A 19186-nucleotide genomic window follows, 5' to 3' on the forward strand; every position below is an offset into this window, starting at 1 on the left:
ACCACCACCACCACCGCCGCCACCGCCGCCACCTCCTCCAACACCACCACGCCACTCCAACAGCAACAGCAGTAGCAGTAGTAGCAGCAGCAGCAGCAGCAGTTGAGCCAGGAGGGAAGACAGAGGGAGTGAGGGAGAGAGACTGTGCAAGAGTAGAAAGACGGAGAGGAAGAGTGGGAGGGAAGGAGCTTAAAGGAAGAAGACAGGGAGAACGCGGGGGCGTGATGATGGAGCGCTGAAAGATATGTGCAGAAAGAAGAGAGGGAGAGAGATGGAGTGAGAAAGAGAGAAGGGGGGGGGAGCTTACCTGATAGTGTCTATGCTGTTCATCTCTTCATCAGGCACCTAAAGGACAATAACAACAGTGTGTTAGTGGAGGGGACTCATCAAACTGGCCCGGGAGCTGCCAAGTAGAGCATCGCCGCAACACACATCCCCAAAAAGAAATGAAACATACATATTCAGCAGGCACGCTCTCTGTTTCCCTCTGTTTTTGTTTATGTTTCTGCTCCCCTCTCTCTTCCCTGCTCCCTCATTCGCTCGTTCCCCCCTCCTCTCCCTCCTCTCCCCCTCCACTCCCGCTCGCGAGCAAGCCCATGCAACACTCATCAGACTGCACTCGGCTGTCCACATCTACGCTTACATGAGGTGAGAAGAGAACAATCATATCATACCAAGAGTGTGAGAGGAGAGGGTGAGATGGGGGGGGGGGGGTGAGAGGAAAGAAGAAGGAGGGAGTGTGGAGGGAGAGCGGAAACCTCCATTGCAGCCAGACTGCAGATACATGGCAAGCCCCCCCCCATGAGGGATACTGGCAGCAACTCAATATCCCTGTCGAGGTGCTGAATCGGAGAGAGGGAGCAAAGACAGAGGAAGAGAGAGAGGGAGAGAGAGAGAGAGAGTAAAGGGGGAGATGTGGAGAGAGACCGAGAAAGAAAGGGGAGATGGGGGGAAGGTGAGGGGGAACAGGTGGTTCAATCTGTTGAATCTTACATCTCAAGTCTCAGGCTGTTAGGGAGAATACGTTTGTTGCTGGCCCTTTTTCTGAAGGCAATGAATTATGCATCACCTTGAGAATATTCTCACAGAATCCTCATCTTCATTCAGGTTTAGGGTGCAGGCCCGATCGAGTGTGGCATCCGCGCTGCTCTGTTATCATGGTCCGTGATTTGGTGAAGTAGGTTTAAACATCTGTAGTTCTAAAAGGCGGGAAATGGAGCGTGTTCACTGGTGTAGTTAATGAAGGAAGCGACGGTTGCGAACAGATTATTTGATCTCCAGGGTCAGTGGGAAACAAAACCTGGTTAGAATATCAACGAAAATACGTTTTTAAGCCGGAGAGATGCTCCACGAATTGAGTTTGCGTCTTCAGCGAGTGCACAGCATGAAGGTCGTGTGCCTGTGAAGAATGTTTCGTTACTGCAAGGACTTGTGTGAGGAGATGAAACTTTGCAGAGAGACACACACACACACACACACACACACACACACACACACACACACACACACACACACTACACTGCGATGAACACCAACAGGCTCACATGCCTTCCTCGCAGCCCCCACACCACCCACCTTTTTTCAAGCAGTTGCTAAGGTGACGGCAAAGGCTGAATTTTAATCAGACAATAAATTAAGGCAATGTGATCTTCTCCTTTATTATTTAATAGCAGTGGTTCCGATTTTCGGAGATTTGTCAGGTGTGTTTTGGGTTTGTGGGGAAACGTTGACAGACTGCAAATCAAACTCTGACAGTGGAATCAGTACTTCGGAGATGCTTCACGTTGTCCAGGGAACGCAAAATAATATGATTTTATGATTTCTAGAAGTTGAAATACAGTAAATTTTAGCCACAGCCAAATGTATTAACTATCACTGAGATAAAATGTCATGCTGTGATTGCAAATACGCTCACTTTTGATGCAGTAACTGCAAATTGAGCCTTCAAGCCTCTCCTCCTGTTACATGCACACTGATGCTGTGAGTCTGGGGAAACCACCAGTTGCTATTCCTGCAGAAAACAGTTGTTTAAACAGGTTTTCTGCATCCACAGACATTTTAGCAAGGTTACGTCTCAAGCTGAGTAAATAATGGATGTCAGACAATAAATGCTGGTGAGTGGGCCGACTCAGTAAATGACTGCATTGTTCAGTTGAGATTGTTTGTGTGGAGGAGCTGCTGATGGGCAGAATGCTAATGAGCACACCCAAGAAAAAATAAAAACTGTTCACTGGTCAGCATGAAGCAGCGCTCCTGCTCAGACTCACATCATCCATCTGAACCTGTGGATCAGCTGAGTGGTAGCACGCCTGTGTGGATCAGCTTTTTTTTTTTTTTTTAACCTTTGAAATTTCTGTATTTTGAGACTTTTTCTGTATCCCAGCAAAAACGAATAAACTGTTAGAACACCTATAACAATATTAACTTAATTATTAGAAAAATGACTATTTATGTGAAAGGAATTGCTTGTCTTGACAAACCTAAAGAGAATTATAAAAGAATTCTAATTACTCTTTTTTAGCATCTTCCTGCTCATCGTTTTGGCCCACAACTGTACTGTTTCTGTTCACTGCTCTCATCAGTATCATTTTTGGATGCAGCAGACAGCTGTTATTACAAAAAAAAAAAAACAACTCTAAAAACAAACCTCACTGTTCAGCACCAAACAGCAGAGAGACAAAATTAGCCACTAGCTGGGGACTGTGGTGGAGCATTTAGCACCTAAACAGCCAGATAGTTAGCAGAGAACACAGACAGAGCTAAAAAATAAAGAGTGAATATTAGACTTACAAGGGCCAGCTGTCCAGAAACATGACTCCAAATGAAAAATAATGTTGCTCTGTGTCTCCTGGATGTGTAAATAAGCAACTGTTTGCTAATAAGTTTGCTATAACTTCATAAAGTGATGCTATGTCAATGTCGTGTTTACAGCTTATTTTTGCTGCCCCCAAGTGGCCAGAAATGTGTTAATGCTAGTCTAAAAAATGCTAAAATGTAGGATAATCATTAAGCTAATACTGACAATGAATATTGCATAATTCCCTGTTCTTTCATGTTTTCTATTTTCTTTAGTGCTGCATGCATTTCCTGTGAATTGCTGTTAAAATCTTAAGTAAAACAAAAACCCATAGACTGCATTACACAACAAAAAAATCTTCATCCTTTTCCCCTGCACTTCTTCACGCTCTTAATAGTGCATCAGAAAGACCCTTGAAAAATCAAGAACAGCTCACTCAAATCACCCAAAGACTTAATATATTCAGACATCACTTCAAACTTTGTGAGAAAAAAAAAAAACTGATCCAATCATAACATATGTTCAGAGGCCTGGCTTTGATAAAAGACTGGGACAGCTTTCATCACTCACCATGTTGATGCCCCTGGGCAGAGAGGCAGATCTGTAGGGGTATCTGGGGAAGTCACAATAAAACTCCAGAAAGGGACTCTTCATCTCAAACCCTTGACAGAACTGCGGAGGAGGTGGAATCACGTTTTTCTCGTCTAGATCCAGCTGTGCCGATGTATCTGCCTTTATCTCCTGATCCTGCTGCTCGTCATCGGCCCTCACAGCGTCAATGTCCGTCTCCAGATACGTTTTCTGTGTCAGGTCAGGGGGAGTCGGCTTTTTTTGGGGCTTCTTCTGCTCGAATAAAGAGCCCTGCTGCTGGGCCATTGAGCGGGACAGCCTGGGGCTCCACTGAGTCACCACTTGGATCTTTTCTTCAGTCTGATCTGGGTTTGTGGTGGTGGAGCTGGAGGGCGAGACTGGCCTCCCAAAAGCCTGCAGGCTGTTTGGGTCAAACACGTTGGATGTCACCTCATCCAAGAACTGTGAAAACTTCAGTTTGGCTTCAATCTTTTCCTCCAGCAGCCACTGGAATTTTACACTTTTAGCGCTGGTGTGGGTCCGGGATGAGCCCCTCCCCTGACACAGCCCACCTCTCTCTGGCCATGCGTGCAGTGTGTTATGATTATTGCCTCCTCCCTGCTCTGCCTGTGGATGAACTCTGTCATGAGGCCTTCTGGAAGGACATGCTGCAAGCTCCCCCCACCTCCTCTCCTCTCTGAGTCGACTTTGAAAAGCTTCCTGGCTCTGTTTCTTGATCGAGCTGTGCAGGAGGCAGGTCACTCCCGAGCTCCAGCTGTACAGGCTGCTGGTGCCTTCCCTGCTGCTCCTGCTGCCTCCTGGGCTGCTGGGGGACGACTGGTTAGACGAAAGGCCAATCAGCTCCTCCAGCCAGACCTGATCGCCATTAAACATGGGGCAGAGGGCTGCAGAGGGGGCCCGGTATCTCTGTGATAGCTTGACCTGCTTGGTTGTGCCACTCGTGGAGAAGAAACAGGCTGTGCTGCTCGTCCGTTCCATTGGTTTGAGTCCTGTCTGCATGGATGTGCTCTCTCTCTAATTGTTGCAATTGGCAGATGATGCATGGTCCAGTGGAAAGCTCTGATTTTAAAGAGTTCTACCCCAATCCTGTCTCATTATTGTGCAAGCCTGACCTAGAAGAGGTCCAATACTTTTCACTCCAGGCTGAACAGATGGCCTCCTTCAGGGCCAGAATAACCCCCTGCTCTGACAGGCAAGGACATCCATGACTTAAAATTTCATGCAGAGAATTATGGAGATGTCTCATAACTGTAGGTCAGTATAACAAAACAATCACTGTTTTTTAATATTTGCCAACAAACATCATAATATCTTCTCATGATAATATAGTCTGAGGCCAAAATCAGAGCGCTCTGCTGTTAATCTGCAGAAGCTTCAGGTTTGGCTTTAATGAGAGGGAATTTTCATACAATCCTAGCAAGTGTCTGCTAGCTGAGCAGAGCTTACTCCGAGGGTGCTGCTCTTAATTAGACTGTCTATTGATAGCAGAGCATGCAAAGCTTTTTCAGCTTTTTCCAGGTCAGTGGTCGTAGAAGAGCATTGATCCAACAGAGCACATGGCAGCTGACACACAGACTCACGGACTAATGGACGAGCTTGTTGACTAATGGATTACAGTAATCTCATCAATATCTCTCATTAACAAAAGAGTGACGCTTATGAAAAGACTCTAAGATGTGCTGTATGTAGGAAATGGAAAGAAACTTTCTAATATTAAATTAATGCACTTTACTCTAGCTAAAATTTGTTTTACAACACACTGTACATTTACAAAGTTTTAATTTCTATAATATCAGAAACATCCTTAAATAGATGTATTTGCTTTCTTACAAAGTGTTATATGAGAAAACTGATACCACTCTCAAGTCTGCGTATTGAGTACAGAGCTGAACCCAGGAGGTAGTTATCTTATTTTAGATTAAGACTTGAAGCAGAGGAAAACAAGCTAGCTTGGCTCTCTTGTAAATTAAAAAAATCTGTCACTTTGTGGTTTCACAGGGAATGTGTTTGCTATTTCTTTCACAAACAAAAGCCAGATGTGGTGACTTCCTAGAAGGCCAGGGCATATTACAACTATCCGTAAAACCAAAAACTTATTTTCCTTTTCTGTTTGTGCAACATGTTAGTCAGCTTTAGAGGTGCTGTTAGGCATATTTTTGAACTGATGGAGCCGTTGGAGCCTTCCCTTTCAGTCTTTATGCTAAAATAAGCCAACTGCCTCCTGGCTCCAACTACATACTTACTGCAAAAAACAGATGATTAGCATTATTCCCAAATTATTCCGTTAAAGAATCATCAGTATCAATATTATAGAGACTGAAAGTGGTCCATACTTGGCATTGATCGTCTCAATGTAACCCTCAACGAGCAAGTGTATTTTCCAAAATTTCAAACTATTCCTTTAAATGACATTCTTACTTTGAATGGGAAGGAATTTGGATGCAAAGAAATCCAAAAGTTAAGTTAAAGTATTTTTCTTCGATACAGTATTATAGAGATATTTCTTTTCCTTTTTCTACTCTATGCCTAGCCTAAATTTGTAGTTTTCCTAACTTAACCCAATTGGTCGTGACTGCTGTTAAATGCACAGTTTCACATTACGTGCTGCTACTATGTCTTCTAATTCTAAATTTAATCATCTTCTGATACGCAAGCAATCTGAAGAGTGAAGACAACCTTTCACATTTTGAACGGTGAATTCATATGGGCATACTCTAGCTCTAATGTTCATCAATATTCAGGTGGTTACATAACTGCATCGATAACACCTCTGTTAGTCAGTGCATGGGAGGGGTGTAAGAGATCAGGATTGGCAAGTGAGTGGCAGCAGTTTGACAGAAATTAAATGACACATGCCAAGCCAAGCTGGTGGCATCTCCTCAAAGTGAAACCATAATTCACAGCATAAGTTTAAAATGAATGCTTGTACGAAATCTGAACTGAAAATGTAGGCTCAGCTCTATATCCTAAAATATGCATGAGGGGGGAATCCACACAGTGCAACATCTAGCATTTCAACTACTGGTCTTCTTTAGGCGTGTGCTGTCTGAAACAATGTCTTTCCTGCAAAAGACTAAAGTTGTATTCTTGGCTGCAAAGACTTCTAAACCAGAAGACGTTTAATATTTCAAGACATTATGATCCAATTTCCAGTCTGAGCATTAGACCACAGAGCAGACCTTAAACTTGTGATACTTGTACAGTCTTTCCCCAAGAAATCATCCTGGATCACACACAGATAATACACTGCACAGTGCATCTTGTCATGCAGGAGCCAGATTGTTTCGGTCTCCAGGGATATCATTAGCGCTGCATCCAATATGTGGGGTTTTAGCCATGACTGGGTGGCCTGCTGTGCATGCGTTCCTCCAGACTTCGGCCCCACATCCTGCCTGCCTGCTGCTACAGCCCAACCGGCTCACAAGAAACCCAGGGGACCACCCTGTCTGGTACCCGGGAGGAGCACCAAGCCTTCAGCACACAGACCTATCTCTACATCATTTTCTCTCTACTCCATCCTCCTTTTTCCTCTTCCTTCAGGCCCTCTCCATTGTGCCGTCGTTTCTCACCATTTTCAGACTTTCCAGACAGGCTCAGGCCTCTTCTATGATGAATGTCTTTAATAATCTCTTTTCAATCTCAGGAAGTGTAGAGGGGTGGGAGCCAATTTAGAACTATCGTCCTGATGGGAGAGACTGTCAGCCCATGGCTGCCCAGAGGTAATGGTGCTGAAATGGATTCCTGCTACATGCGCAGAGGTGGAGATAATTGGTGATGCTTGCTTGCTCAGTGGTTGCACACTGCTTTCCCTTGCTGGCTGGCTGGGCTCAGCCTCTGCAGGGGCCACGCTCTGCATCCTTTACTAAGCCTGCACAGCAGACTAAATGCCACGGCTGGTCAGCTCCAGCCATGAAGAAGTATGGCCTTGTGCCGCTCAGTTGTTACTATGGCAGTGGGTTTTTTTTTTTGTCTCTACTCGGCCTGCCCTTTTCATCAGATCAGAGGCTGCTCTCCCATCTGTCCACACTGCCTCATGCTAAACACTTGCTGGACAGGAGGTCAGTGTTATGCTTCTCAAAATGATGAAAGACAGTTTAACTTGTGGCTGAATTACAGCAAAAAACAGCAAGCAACATATATTAGAGATGACAGTGACAAAGAGCAGCCAATCCCCTTTCACACAGGCCAGATAAATCTAAAACGCTGGAAGAAAAAGTAATCTTCTATTTTCACTCTGCACCATTTAATGTTTTTACCTTACAAACTGATAAAATGTGTCAGTGAATTAATAGCTTATATGAGAGCAACAGGAAGCCCGACCTAAAACTTAAAGCAACATGATGTCAGGAAGATCGCTGCCTCCCTCTCCTGCTCGTCTTTCAAAGCAACAGGCAAAGCAGCGATTGATTTGACTGTTGGAAGCATTTCCAGAGAATCACTTAAACTGTTCCCATCTTTAGGTCTGCATATTGGATGTTCGGGTGTAGAGCTCACTAACTGTGTCTTGTATCTTAGCTAAGCCTGTCAATAATGGCAAACAGGTGCTCTTGTGAAAAGCCAAGATGAGGAAACAGCATGTCGATGAGGCATCAGTAATCCATCTCATGCAGAGACACTTGTCAATGCCTCGGGACCTGTGGGGTCGCTTTCAGAGAATCACACTGTGCAATCAAATGAGAATGGGCTAAATTGAATAAGGGCGATGCAGGGATAGGTTTCCTGGGATCCCTGCAGAAAACGCAGTTAGGTCTGCAACAACATCAGTCAGACAGCAATTATAGAAGCACATAATGCATACCACAAGGGTGATGAGCATCTGTTTCCAACAGGAACCGTGTTAGAACCGACAAAAAAGTCCAGAGTTTAATCTTTAGAAATCATTCACCGAAAGCTTTGTGCTGGATCAAACACTTCAGGAATGTAAACATACTCCATTCATATGAGCACTATAGATTTACAAACTATAGCTTTAATTACTGTGGGTATGGAGTGGATATACCCTGATTTCTATAAGGATGTGCTACTGGGGAGGGGGACCAGCTGACCTCAATACATGTCATTATCATACCACAGTTTTTTGTCAACAGAGCCTGTCACATCACTGTGTGTGTGTGCGCCACCAACTCAGTCACACAGCAAATGGCGACTGTAGCATCGTGCAGCAGATTCACTGAGTTGTTATCACGAGCGTTGACAGACTTCACGGTCGAACAGTCGAAGAAATGAGCGCCACCTGCAGAGACTCAAACTTCACCGAGAGAAACTGAACACAGAGCCACAGGGGGAGTAAATTCTCTGTGGTTTGTGGAAAGTGTAGTCCCAATACTGCAGACAATATAAGAAAATATAATCATGGGTTGACATGCAGCTTTAATTTCAATTAGTAAGGAACAGTATATTCTGACTGCTTTTGTTTACTTTTGGACTACTTTCTGTTCAAATGCCATTATTTATTAACATCTAGAACAATTCATAACCATTATTCCAGATTATGTAACATAGTGTTGGATGCTTCTTTCTCTTCAAGCATTATACCAGTCCAGTAACACATCATTTAATTTTAAATATGAGCATAATCTGTAAAGATAAACTCAGTGCTAATCCACTCACAATGACAATGCTAACATACTGATGTCTGGCAGGTATATTTACCTTGTTAACCATATGAGCTTGAAGATGGCCCTGGATGAAAACAAGTCATTAATATCTGCACCTGATTTAATGGCAGTCCATTCAAAAGTGATCAGTCGTGGCTAAAAACAACATGTTTTTGGTCTGTACTCCATGTAAACATTAGACAAAGCTTTTGTGTTCATGTCATTTTAAAGGAATATCAATTATCTAATTATGTTTCCCCAGATATTCACTATGTAGGCATGAAGGCAACCACCAAGGTGATGCTGGTCAAAATAAATTACTTTCAGAAAACATCTACCTACAAGTTTCTGGCCACCAACCAAGAAAACATATTTAGAGCAAATTGCTTGTCAAGAAGATAAATGCAGCAGCAGTCTGAGAGTACCGTTTCCACTGTTATTTTTTTGGTAACTTTTCTTGTGGCGTCCTCACACACACACACACACACACACACACACACACACACACACACACACACACACAAAGAAAGGATGCCAATTATAGTAACTGTGTGATGAGGTTTCTCATACTGAGCCCCATGCTACCTTTGCCTCTAATCCTTTGTTATTAATTATATCTTCAACAAGCCTACACAGTTCTTGTGGTGTCAGCACCGAGTATCCATGGCAACAGCCGGTTGGGTCCCAGCTCTCAGGGATGCACACAAACACGAACACACTCTGCTGCCTGACAAAACTGTGCCTTGCTGCAAAGACGATCCACTGATGAGACGAATAACTCAACTGTAGAAAATTATTATAAAATTAAAATAAATCCGGACCCCCTCGAGCGTTGACTTTTAAACCTCACAATCTTCTCATCCTCATATTTTCTAGTGAGGGAACAATATTCAGAGTCATTACCATGGTGACCAAATTGGTAAAGCTGCCTGTTGCTGAAATAGGATCAAGAACATAAGACGATCACTAAAAAGCTGTGTTTAATAAATGAACAGTCTACTGTGGTGTAACTAAGAAAATGTAGTCAAGTGCAGTACTTCAAGCCAAAGTTAAGGTACTTTACTTAAGTATATCCATTTTATGCCACTTTTATATTTCTGCTGCAATACATTAAATATTGTGCATGTCACTATAGGCCTGCAACTAACAATTATTTTCATTAATGTGCTGATTTTCTTTTCCTGGCCAAAATCATCAGAAAATAACAAAAAATGGCCATTAAGCTTCATCAGAGCCTGTGGTGCTGTATTAAATGTTATTTTGTCTGACAAACAGTCCAAAAAAACAAATATATTCTACTATCTACTAGTTTACTATCATGTGTGACAAAGAACAGCATCAAATCCTCACATGTGAGAAGATTAATTTTCTGCTGATCAACTAATCGATTAATTGACTAATCAAGATGCAACAGTGTATAAAATTGTAAAATTATAGCACCATTTTCACCAGATACAACATTTAATGCTACTCATATTAATACAACAGTATTATAACCATACAATATGATATCTAATACAGAACAGTTCTCTGCATTGAGCACTTTTACTTTGTGTAGTATGCTTTACGTATATATATATATATTTCTTTTACTTTGTCGGTTGTGGCTGAAGTCTGCAAGTTTGAAAATGTAAAAAATCAGGGGATGTGGAGCAGTGGTAGAACATAAGTAAATATATTTACTCCAATACAGTTTTGATGTACTTTTATTTGAATATTTCCATTTAATGCTACGACGTCTACGTCTCCTACTACTAGGATTTTGAATGCAGCACTTTTACTTGTAATGGAATATTTTACAGCATGTATTCTTTAAAATAAAGCATCTGAGCATGTCCTCTACCACTCTCAGCGTGCATAAAACATAAAAATACTTGAACATTTCTGAACCTCATATTAGGTGTTATTTTAGTCCAGAAGGATAAACCTCAGATATTTTTAATATATCTGGAACCGCAGGATACCTCATTAACTTCCAATTAGGCCTAATGTTAGTTCACTGAGGAGAGTGATTTGCATTTTGTTTTTCTTGCTGTGCTTTGCAGTGATATTTTCGTACCTGGAAAATTGGGCCGCGTGGGAGCTCAGTTATAACAAACAGAGAAAATATGTCTCAAAGCATTGTACACTTTGTAAGATAAAACTGTTTTTTGTCATTTTGAGGTTCCTCTTTTTATTATTATTTCTATACATCACTTAACCTAAATGATATTTTCAAGTGTTGTTTCACCCTTTTTATTGTTGTTATATACTTTAAGAAACTTACACACAAAAGGAGGGGATTCTTTGTTTTTTATTTTGCCCTTCTGTTTAATCCCAATCTAGTTGAGCAAGAGCTCCCCCTTGTGGCTTCTTTCATCCTATACATATAAAATGAGAGGTGCTCTCCATCAGCTGAGGCTGGAGAGACACTGAGGAACATGGAGGGTTAAAAAAAGGACAGATTTGCTAAAAGACACCCGACTTCATGACTTCAACAGGTTAAAGCTTACAAGTAAGTGACTCATCTCCGAGGTGTAGGACTGTAAAGGTGCAGCTATAGCACCAAGGTGTAAAATTACATCTAAATAGCACCATCTACTGCTGACATGTACAAAGACAAGTGGTGGGAAAAATTACCCAGATCCTTTACTTTAGTAAAAGTACCAATAAATCAATCCAATGATACTTAATTATAAGTAAAGATAATTAAAATGAAATAATAAACTGTAAGCGGAGCGGCCTCCAGATCAGCACAACCGCAAACACTATCCTCTCAAACCAGTGAACATTCAGGGAATGAACACTGAGATCATGGACTCGTACAAGTACCTTGGAGTTCACCTGAATAATGAACTGGACTGGACTGACAACACTGATGCACTTTACAATACAGTAATCTGCTATGGACACTGAGGTTTTTTGGTGTGCAGGGCGCACTCCTGAGGACCTTTTATAACTGTGATCAGCCGTTTTCTATGCTGTGGTCTGCCGGGGCAGCAGCATCTCCACTGCTGACAGGACAAGACTGAACACACTGATTATGAAGGCCAGCTCTATCCTGGGATGCCCCCTGACCCAGTGGAGGTAATGGGCTAAGCTTTCATTCGTTTTGGGGATCATCTCCCACCCTCTGACAGCACTAAGCAGCTCCTTCAGCCAGTGGCTGTTGCACCCTCCCTGTGTGAAGGAGTAATACAGCAGGTTTTACCTTCCTGCTGATGTCAGACTGTATAGCAAATACTGCACTAAGTAGACCACACACCAAAAACTAACAAACTCACCATGTGCAATAATTAACACACACCTACAGAGCAATATCCTTTCAGTGCTGCTATTTTTGCCATATTTAAATATGATTTGTAGATACTATATTATTATTACTAGATAAATTGATACATTTTAGTATTCGCTCTTGACATTTTGCAGTTTTATTTTTGCTGCTGTAACTGCAAATTCCCCCACGATGGTACTAATAAAGGACTTATATTGATGTCGAAATGTATCTCGACAACAACTAATCCTCCATTATCTCACTGCTCATGATCTGAGAACTTGTGTTTGTTAAAATTAGATATAATATAGGTACATGACATTATACATTGGTAATGAAATGCCAAGCCAACATTACCAACAAGGGCGCGCTATCAGCTAGCTAGCATTAGCTAAACTGTTAGAAACTAGCTAACATTAGCATCCCTCCGTAGATACGTGACACAAACAGAAACTCGGAAGGTAAGAAAGTGAAGTATATTTAACAAGTTAGATAGTTAGCTACTGCTACTTACATTTACCAACAGTGTCTCAATTTCTCAATTTGTTTGTGGGCCGTCCAGGTGTAGACATTTGCGGACGCTAGTCACTTTTGGGAACGAGGCAGGCAGATGAGACGTTCGAGTAACGTCAACGTAAGGAAATAGTATGGTCCACTTTAGGGGTCTCTGAAATCGTAGTATAAGATTATATTATTAAGAAATATATTGTTATATTCACGATTACGCAAGTATGATATATGAATATGTGAAATATGATATATAAAAGACCCACCTACTTTGGGAAGGTCCCGGGGCAATCATCCTGTTAGATGGTCAAGATGAAGTTTGAACTGCTTTAGATCAAGTTTAATAGTTCAGTCCAATGATTCCCAAACTTGGGATAAGAATTTTTTTTTAATGAAATACTGGTTAATAAAAATTGGATGATATTGGTCTTTGGTCTTGAATAGAACAATTTTAATGAAACAATCTGAGATGTTCAGAGAGCTGCTAACATAACAATGGGCCCAACTGGATATTGCTTTTTGTATGGCATCACAACACACGGAGTCTGGAAACCACTTCATGTTTAACAATGCATTGTACTTTATAAGCTCATTATGTTTGTTTTTTTCATTCATAATCCAGTGTTAATGTAGTGGAATAAAAATGCACTACTTCCTTCTCAAATGTAGAGAAGTATAAAATGGATACACTATGTACAAGTACGTCAACTTACAAATTATTTACTATCCACCACTGACAAAGACAAGCAAATGAGGTTCCTCCACATTCCTTTATTTGTCTTCTACAAACTCTGTGCTCCAAACACTTACAGAGAAATCTGATCGTATAAAGCTGAAGTAGTACAAAAATCATGTTACCTTGTTACCACAACATAAGTATGATCAATCTAGAAATATTACCAGTCTTAATATTAAAATTTACAAATGAGTGTAACTGTTTAACTCCAAGACGACATTTAGTTATTCCTAGTTTTCAAGCTATTTTTGTAATATGAAAGACACAAAGAATCTACAAACATATATTATGTAGTCACTCCTATAAAGAAAAGCATAACATGATAGCAAAGTGTAGTTACAGTGCATTTCCTGATATACAGATACAGTTTAAAAGTGTAAACAACTCACAGAACATGACTGTGAAAGTTTGAGGAAAAATAAAAAGTAGACATTTTCTATAGAGTGTGTGCACCAACACCAGAGACACTAACTAAGACAGACGGCTTCAGTTTTCCTTGCAAGCCTCTACCCTGATAAAGGTCCCTTTTATACATAAAGCCCATATGGTAACGAGTCCCATTAAATGTGCAAGATTACATCCAGACACCAAAAATGTTGGAAAAGTTTGGCTGGACAAATTTACCCTCAAACTGGCTGCTGATAATAAAAGATCCAATGCAGGAAAAAAAACCAACTACTACAGCAGATATATTCTCCCATCCTGGTTATATATGCCAAGAACCAACGGCCAAGAACCAAGATAAATAAAATAAACGTGTTTGTGGTATAAAAAAAAAAACCAACATAAACTCAAATGTAAATGAGAGAAATGGTTATTCCTTTAAAAAAGGTACAGATATAGCATGGTTAAAAAGCACTGCCAGGTAATACATCTGGTGCTTCTCTTCCAAAACAGCATTTAGTGAAATAGTGTATGGCACCTAGTGTAACTCTTGCTTTGAAAATACATTCCTCCACTCATCAATAATACCCATCATAAAAAAACACTTTATAAAACCTCCCAAATTAGGAAACCTTGTAGACTGCGTCACCAATTCATTACCTCAATCCTCAAAAAATTGCTGTTATTTTTATAACAGATCATTTTCCTGCATACAATTTTAAATCTGGAGTAACTCTCTTCTTACGCAGGTGAAAACAGTGCAAAGTTAATATTTTAACTGCTATGTGAAGTTATTCCTTTTTGGCGGGCTGCTCGATGAGTTTCCCCTTGTGGTACTTCTGTCCGATCCCATAGGGGACGTGTGCAGATATGGTTCCCATCTCCTTGGCCCCCTCAATGTGGAACATCTGGTCGTCGAAGTAGATGTGCGGCCTAATTTTCTGCAGCAGGGGCCCTTTTGGAGCGCCCGCCAGGAACAGAGCCTCGTCGATCTCCAGGCCCCAGCTGCGGAGGGTCTTCAGGACACGAGCCCCCGAGCTGGCAGCACTGCGGGCTGTGACCAGGTAGGTTCGGATGGGACAGTTCAAACGCTCGTTCTTGGTGTAGAATTTTCTCTGGAGCTTCCCCAGAGCCTCCAGGAAGCACTTTAAGGGTCCCTGGAAGAGCCAAAAAAAAATCAAGTTAAAAGTTTTCAACACAGGCAATAAGGAACATGAACTGCTGAGCAATGTTTATTGTAGTTAAGGATAACCACTGGAGAACGGAACCACCAGAAAGCCCCTTGCAATCTGTTCCCTCGTATAAAAGAATACCAATTCTTATTAAAGCCGTAGTGGCACAATGTAACTTTCTACTGAAACCCAGAATGAGGAAACTCTACACTAAGTTTTTATGTGAATTATGAAAAAAATGTTTCAATGTACTGTATCTGCAATAAGAGAGGAAAATCAGCACTGAATAACACAGCTGCCTTGTTATTGAATTATTATTAAATTGTGGTCAATATCAGGCTGATGTATCAGTTTGATTTTTGTGAAGATATACAGTATATTCTGTACAAAGTGTCTCCCTCCATGAGGTCCACGTGATGTTAAAGTACATAAAAAACAAACATAGGTTACCTGAGCGAGAGGTTTGTTCTCATACTGCTTCTCATGCTCAAAGAAAGTGTCCAGGCCGTGTTTCTTCACGATGATCTCTGACTCGTCTGAGAAGAGGACGGCGTCGCCGTCAAACGCCACTCTCAGCTGAGTGTCGCTCAACTGAGTCTCTGTGCTCGGCATAAACATTGTGGCTGCGGCAATTCCTGATGGAGAGGAGATGAATATGTACTAAACAGCTTTATCAACTGTCACTTCACTAGTTAGGATTTTGCAACCAGGACAATAGATTTGTATCTCCTATACATCTGTATACCAAGAGGAGATTAGCTGATGCAGTCTCACAGCTTCCAAAGCATTAAAGAAAATATTTTTTTAAATTTTCCCACTCAAAAGACGACACTGTGTCTTCTTTGTCTGAGACTTAGTTACTAAATTCTACACATTGCTGATGCTTGGTAAGAATGAAAGGCTCAATAGAAACTGTAAACTTGTTGTGGTCTGAGCAAAAATATTTCATAAGACCCATTATTTCAAGCCCATTCTGTCTCATTATAAATAAATCTGGAGCCATTAGATGGTGGTATCCATGAGAAAACAGCTCAAATGGCAGCATGGATGAGAAACATAATGACCCACACACACACACACACACACACTCTCTCTCTCTGTCTTTGTCTATATGGTTTCCTTGTGTGAAATTACATTTTTATAGATTTGTTGGTCAGAATGTCACACATCTCCTGCGATGATAGACTGTCACTAAAAATGTGTTATAAACAAATATGCAGGCGATTTACAGCCTGGTCTGAAGTCTGTCCTTGCACAGGTCAGATGCAGTCTCATTTGAAAACATGGCATGCTCCAGGCAGCTGTTAGCATGCATCACATACACTGTATGAGGGCAGCTGTGGACCGGGACATGGACACCTCTCATTCTGAGATGGGTAAAAGGGAATTTTATAATTGAACATATAAGTAGGATTGCGACTATTAATCATTTTCATTATCAACCCAAATACATTCAGTTTACAATGAAATATGAAACAGAATTTTTGCTGAATAACTGACTTTTTTCTCAATATTGATAAATTCATGATTTAAGATTTGTAATAATTTGAGTCTTTATGCTTCTTATCTGTTTTTTTTGTGTGTATTTAGATGACAGGGAGCCATAAATCACAACTTGTCTTCAACCAGTTCCTTCTTGCTGCACAGTGTGGCGTCCAGATTTCTCTCAACAGTGACAATGAGTAACACAAAGTCAACGTGCTAGTGTGTAAATATTAGTGAAGTGCAAGAAACATCTGAAGGCTGCTGAGAGAGGCTGATGTTGTGTTGCACTTTATGACACAAAACAGTGTCATGATTGATTGTAATCTACTCACCTTCCTCTATGGCCTCTGTGACCTTCTCTGAGTCCTTGGAGAGGTAAAGGTTCGTCATGTAGGCCTTCAGGTAACCTATGGGACTTTTCCCTCCCGTCATACAGAATCTCTCTATGGTCAACTCTGAAAGAATGAAAGCAAGTAGCAGATATGTGAAGAAAGAAATCCCATTCTAATTATCCTACAACAGCTCTTCTTGTTTTGTAGTGCGTAATTAGTAGACTGAGTGCTGTTCTTGATTAAGCCTGTTGCTGCAGCGGGCGAGCCGCCACTGGTAATCAGCAATGTTTGGTTTAGGGCACAGCGTACCATGGTGATTAATGCTGTTTATGAGGCGCACTCCGACTTGGGCATGGTTGTTAGTCATTAAGACGATGTCAAACAGCTCCTCGCTGTCTGGGTAGAGCTCCCTCAGTCGAGAGTTGACGTTCATCAACGCCTGTGTGAGAAGACAGAGAGAGATTCACACCAGAAACCAGGGTATTGTGTCAGAGTGTTCAACATCCGGTTACAACACAAACACTGCAACATTTTAATCACTTGAACTGCCCAGTGCATTTGCTCAATAATGGAAAATCAATACATAGTACATTCCCAATAACTGCTGCGATATCGGATATAGGTGATTAACATATTTGGCAAAACACTCTATATACTACATGATGTTAAATGATTATTATCTTCACTTTCATGTCAAAACATTACAATAACTCAGTGCTGAAGACCTGTACTCTGGCTGAAACAAGGTTTCACAATCTGTATTTCACCATGCTGTGACACTAAAACATCAACCCTTTCTTAACTTAAGTTCCTGGTCTACATGCAGTAGGTTAAATATCTGACAATGGAAAAAAAAAAAAAAAAAATACTTGCAGACTGCTAACAGGGTTAAATCATGGATCAAAATACATCATTGTCCCCAATGACATAACTTACTTAACTCACTTATTCCCATTTAAATATTGCGTATGAGTAAACAAAAATATATCCACAATGTTAAGAACTTACAACTTCTATATTTTCAAAATCTCTAAAGGCAAAAGTAAGCACATTTTAAATGCAGCAAAAAAATGTAGTCATTCATAGAAATTGAATGAACACCTCTGATCCTCAAGTTTCCACAAAAACTCTTCATAGTGGGCTTGAAAATTGCACCATTGTTTTTTGGCTATGGTGCAATTGAAATAATTAACATGCTCCAGTGAGTTAGTCCACAGTCAGTTTATACTTTACATCCAGGCAGGTTTGGAGAAATCAGGCCCGTCGTAGCAGGTCTGCAACAGAGCTCCTGTCACTGAGTAGTTGCATAACAGCCTATGAATACAAGATGATTTTACAGTAACAGGGTGCAATCACGTTTCCTGTGATGTTTCTTTATTCCAGGGTGACAATACCCAGGTTTGAAGGCACCTGACACTGTACAGGAGGGGGAAGTCTGGAATAGTTTGTCTTTAAATGAGAAATATCCTCAGTGAGGAGCCTCCATGATGGCAGAGCTGGATGATATGACCGGTCAGCCAATTAGGAGAGAAAGTGTGTCTTTGATAAGTGGACAGCCATATTTATTTAAAAGTAATGATTCACTAAGTGTAGTGGATCTGTCAGTGCCTAAAGATAAATACTTGCTGTTACATGACTGACTGGGGTGTGCTACTATAGGTGTAACATGGCTTTAGGTTGCAAGACAGAAAAACTTGATCCTGGTATGGACTATGTCAACAACGTGCTTTAAAATGATTCGACTAGGTGCACTTCAGGGACCACGCCCTGCAAAGGTCGACACTTCCGGGGCTCAGGATTACTTTACCTTGACGAAGGGGAAAGCAGCTCCTGGTTTCAGGGGCTCGCTTTCATGCTCCACCTGATGAGCCACGTACTTCTCCACTCCTTCTTCCTCAAAGATCTTCCTCTCTGCCACCATGTTGAAGAGAGTGCGAGAGGAGACAGCGATGGTGACAGCGAACTGGGGTTTGGGCTGTGGAGTGGAAGGAAAAGTGGAAAATAAAACTTCAAGCGTGCAATGCAAGACCTGAAGCCTCCAAAGCTTAGCAACGAGCTATCTACAGCTACACAAGAGCTTAGTGCAGTAACCTGTTGAGCAAAAAAAAAAAAATACTTACAGGTCTCGGTACTTTTGTTTTGAGGTTGTCAAAGAAAGCTTTGGCCGCAGCCCAGTCTTTCTCCTCTCCGCTGTCGTCATTTGCAACTGCGTCGTTTGGTTTAATTTCACTCATTTTTATAATTTCCTGTGTTTCCTGAAACCTAAACAATCTTCTAACAAGGTGAAGCAGCGGAAGATTAAAAACTTTGCGGAAATGTAGTAAGGGAAAGC

General features: G+C 41.2%; 1 protein-coding gene across 1 annotated transcript; it reads right to left on the reverse strand.

Annotated features, from left to right (window-relative positions):
* Positions 1-13496: 13496 nt before the first annotated feature.
* Positions 13497-19177, reverse strand: LOC111661595 (cytosolic 5'-nucleotidase 1A-like). The gene is made up of 6 exons (XM_023415215.2): positions 18975-19177; positions 18662-18829; positions 17164-17293; positions 16855-16977; positions 15488-15672; positions 13497-15022 (listed from the first exon to the last, which is right to left on the reverse strand). Exons 1-6 carry the CDS (start codon positions 19086-19088, stop codon positions 14657-14659), a joined length of 1086 nt encoding a protein of 361 aa, XP_023270983.1. The 5' UTR covers positions 19089-19177; the 3' UTR covers positions 13497-14656.
* Positions 19178-19186: the final 9 nt, after the last annotated feature.

Source organism: Seriola lalandi, unplaced genomic scaffold, assembly GCF_002814215.2.
Source record: "Seriola lalandi dorsalis isolate HSWRI2012SDOR001 ecotype SW California unplaced genomic scaffold, Sedor1 jcf7180002054544, whole genome shotgun sequence".
NCBI lineage: Eukaryota > Metazoa > Chordata > Actinopteri > Carangiformes > Carangidae > Seriola > Seriola lalandi.

What these genes read in the sequence shown, in the direction of transcription:
- LOC111661595 (XM_023415215.2), bottom strand. Translation starts at nt 19,088, where the DNA reads ATGAGTGAAATTAAACCAAACGACGCAGTTGCAAATGACGACAGCGGA. An exon ending in AAACAAAAGTACCGAGACCT is followed by an intron (nt 18,830 to 18,974) that starts GTAAGTATTTTT and finishes TCCACTCCACAG; the next exon opens with CCCAAACCCCAGTTCGCTGT. An exon ending in CACAGAGGCCATAGAGGAAG is followed by an intron (nt 15,673 to 16,854) that starts GTGAGTAGATTA and finishes CCTCTCCATCAG; the next exon opens with GAATTGCCGCAGCCACAATG.